The following is a 4,207-nucleotide window of genomic DNA, read 5'->3' on the forward strand; positions in this document are numbered from 1 at the left end:
GATTCAAAATTGAGGCCTCCGTGTATGGTTTGCACCTTGTCTAATTAATTATTTGATATATATTTGTTTGTATTTGCATGAAAAATACATATCGAACTGGATAAATATAAAAAAAAACAAAAACGGAAATAACTGGCAATCATTCTTGTCTTTACTTTGATATAATACTTTGGTATGAAGAGGGAGCGCTCCTCATTCTCATAGTATCTTTGAACAGAATAGTTCTTAGTTAAACAACAAGCTCTTTACTGCCAGGTCAACATTTTAAGTTGTTATTATAGGAATACTTTCTACATTAATGGAATATATGGACCCTATAGATATATAGCCCCATTACAAGTAATTTTTCCGAAGTTAACGTGTCCCCGGTAGGTCAGCGGTAAGTTTATGGACTTACAACGTTAGAATCAAGGGTTCCATGGCCCATTGTGTAGCTTTGCACTAACAACAGCAGAAGAGAAACAGGTAACATTAATTGTATGATGTTAAAACATGAATATTCATGTATCTTCTGTCTTGTGTAGAAACTATTTTTATTAATTATCTTCAAATCCTTCATTTTATTTCTGTCAAGTTCACTTCTTCTTCTTGTTAACGTTGAATACTAAAGAAGCAACACTTAATTTATGATCCGCCGTGTTATGCATTCTATACTAAATCGCTCACATTACTGTACTGCGTTCTTTAGTGCATCAACTAATTGCAAGGGTGGTAAGGTATATGTACTTAAAAGTCTGCCTGCAAGCTTGATTATCAGCCACACAAAGCTGATACTGGGAAGCGCAGTTTTGAAACATTTTATTACAGTGATCTCTAATATGGGTCTTTTGTTCTAGTGTTGTCTTTATATGTGACGGTCTAATTAATCTTAGCAATAGCAAAATCATTAGTTTACAACTCTATGTAATTATATCACTTAGAAAAGTGCAAACTCTTGGGGGTTTTTTTCGTCTTAAACAAAATTCATATTTGTTGAATGTAACGGCTCCTTAACTTTATTTTTTATCATAGGTTAATAATACACAGTAGTCAAACAGTGGATATATTAACTTAATGAGAAAACTAAAAAAAATTCTCAATTTCATATTTCACTGTTCTTTTTACTGTAAATTGACACTGGAAAAAATGGAAAGAAATGTATTTACAGCCTGTATGTCGGATGTTTCAGTTCGGTTTGAATTTCGCACAAAGCTACACGAGGGTTGCTAGACTAGAGGCAATGCAGCTTGTCAACACCATCCACCGCCAAATTTTGTGCTACTCTTTTACCAATGAATAGTGGGATTAACTGTCATGTTATGACGCCCCCACGGCTGAAAGTGAATCAGTGCAAAAGGGGGATATTGCAAGTGCGTTGAAAAAGTAATTACTTTGATCTTTTTTTTACATATTCGTATGTTTTTTAATGTTTGGTAGCTCTAATTTATCCATGTTTTCACAAGTTGTTTTTTTTTCTTTATCTGAACAAGGCCACTAGTTATTACCTCATTGAATTGGAAATCTGAAGGTTTCGGGTTTAAGACATGGTGCTACCACTAAGATTAGCATTTTCAATTGTGGCTGTGTTATAAGAGTGACAGACAAGCTATCTTTTTGGTTAAAGAGTTTGCTGTTTCATGCATCGTGTGTTGCCGGCTGGTAGATTGTCTCACTTCTGGCCCTCAGCTCATAATTAAGGAAAAATAGGAGTCTCTGACCTCACCTTTCACCCAAGGTGTCGCTTCGATGAACAAACAAAGCATGATTATATATATATATATAATTCAGCACTTTATAATGCCGATGCGTCATTTGTGGTTAATGTTCAACCATGTTTAGATCATGTATAAAATATATAACAAGTTTGTTAATCATCCTTTTCTTAAGTCATAAATAACTCCGTTGAGTCCCATAGTGGCACAGTGGTATGCCTGCGGACTTATATTGCTACAAACCTGGTTTCGATACTCGTGGTGGGCAGAGCACAGATAGTCTTTTGTGTAGATTTGTGTGTAATAAGAACTCCGTTGAATAATAACTTTAAATATTTTAAATATATCTATGAATATTTTTGTTCGAATCTCATGACTTGAATTAAATGTTTTGTATTAATATTGCTAAACTGGTCATGTTATGTGTATAATATAAAAATAGTCCACCCAAGAATTTTCCGTAAGCCAACAAGCACAGGTTCCAGAGAAAGATACCACTGTGTTTTTGGATACAATGCATCCTGAAGAAACCGATCTAATCATGGCTCACCAGGAGCATCCGCCTGCTGTCAGTGTGAGATCACAGAGTCAGCCTTCATTAAAGGAAGTGTTCCCAGAAAATTATCCAGACGTGCAAGACGAGCATTCTGGAGATTCTCGTTCTACACTAGAGTACATCGAAGACCAGAGTCAATCCTTTGAGGATCCAGATAGGTTAGATATCCTCCTTTTCTTGTGCGACCTATATATTTTATAAATCACTAAAAATGTGCGTCATAAGAATAGCGAAATTAAGTGAAGAATCTGATTATATTTTACATTTGCATTGAAAACCTTCCCTGAAACGATCATTTAAAATAAAATGGTTATTTATTTATCACAGGTCAGTAGCACTTTAACATTGCGCTTGTCTTTTGATTAAAAATATATAGGGGACATAAATAGGTGACATTTTTTAGGATGATGTAAAGTTAGGTTATATGTATATACTTTAAAAGCGTTCAATCTTCACAAGTTCACTGTAATCATTCTGTTCTGTAAAAACAGAACGGATTGTTACAAAATGAGCGCAGCCACCCAAAATGGATATATAAAACAGAAAACGTGGTATGAAGATCATACACTATTATACAGGTTCATACAAGCAACTTTACGATTAGTGGAGGCCTTATAGAAATTATAACAACTTATGGGTGAAAGGAAAGAAAAATATATAATAATATGTCAACCACACTATGTCTGCCATATCCAATGCCGACAAAGCCTTTGCCCCATTAGCAGGGCTCGTCAGGCCGGCTGAAATACGACAATTATAAGGTGTTCGAGGCGCTTTTTTACATCATTAGCTGCTAGAACAACAACTATATGGTGTGAACTCTGCTAGAACAAAAAATATACAGTGTGAACTAGATTAAGTAAGTGAATTGTAACTATTTTAAATTTTATTTATGCAATTTGCAACCCAGAATTAGAGAAAAGAGCAATAACACAATATTATTTATCTATTGTTAACAACAATTTCAGAACCTTTGAACCAGCAATTCTCGTTCCAGGATTTCATCAAGCATCTTCATCGTCGACATGAGAAAACTTTTAGTAATTCTAATAGCTTATGTGAGTGAAGGTTATGTGTGTGTGTTGAAACTAGCAGGGAACGAGGAGGGGAAGGACAAAGTTATAGGTAGCACAAGAACGAAATAAAATAGGAGGGTAAACATATTTACACTTTACACTCACATGAAAAAGTGATAAAAACTGAGGAATTAAAAAAAAATGCTAAGAAAATAAAGGTAGTTATGTCATTTTTTCTTGGTTATTAGAACTAGGGGTGCACCGATTAAGGGTTCGAATCCGCATCCCACCAAACATGCTCGCCCTTTCAGCCGTAGGGGCGTTATAATGTGACGGTCAATCCCACTATTCGTTGGTAAAAGAGTAGCCCAAGAGTTGGCGGTGGGTGGTGATGACTCGCTGCCTTCCCTCTAGTCTTACACTGCTAAATTAAGGACGGCTAGCGCAGATAGCCCTTGTGTAGCTTTGCGCGAAATTCCAAAACAAACAAACAAACAAGCACCGATTAAGGTTTTATGGCCGATACTGATAACCAGTGATTACCCAATTATATCGGCCTAGGTCCATATCGATACTTGATACTAGTGCAGATACGGTGTTTTAAGCTATTGAAACAAATTAAATTTAAGCTATACGTGATTTTTTCTAGTTTGCATTTACAACAAAAATTCACAAATATGTACTTGGTGCAATTAATTCAGAAAAGGAATAAATAGAAATAATAGTTAAAAAACAACAACTTTACATTAGTGCTTCTGGAAACTCTTAGCAAAATAAGAACAAAGACACATATATTAACCTTTGAACTAAAACTTTCATTAGTTTATAGTAGAAACTTCATACACGTAAACATTATTATTTACTTCACTACAAAAAAGACCAGAATTAAACTATTCAATTTATTTTACAAAAATACAGTGCACTCCCCCCCCACCCCACCCCCC

General features: G+C 35.0%; 1 protein-coding gene across 2 annotated transcripts in view; it reads left to right on the forward strand.

Moving 5' to 3' along the window:
• Positions 1-4,207, forward strand: part of LOC111085345 (centromere protein T-like) — a 281,870-nt gene that overhangs the window by 258,081 nt on the left and 19,582 nt on the right. For both annotated transcript variants that reach the window (XM_022383500.1, XM_022383507.1), the window contains one exon: positions 2,134-2,405. In XM_022383500.1, the coding sequence (XP_022239208.1) occupies positions 2,206-2,405 (200 nt within the window). In that variant the 5' untranslated portion in view covers positions 2,134-2,205. The remainder of the gene's footprint in view (positions 1-2,133; positions 2,406-4,207) is intronic.

The sequence above is a fragment of the Limulus polyphemus genome, unplaced genomic scaffold (genome assembly GCF_000517525.1).
Source record: "Limulus polyphemus unplaced genomic scaffold, Limulus_polyphemus-2.1.2 Scaffold16, whole genome shotgun sequence".
NCBI classification, from domain to species: Eukaryota; Metazoa; Arthropoda; class Merostomata; order Xiphosura; family Limulidae; genus Limulus; species Limulus polyphemus.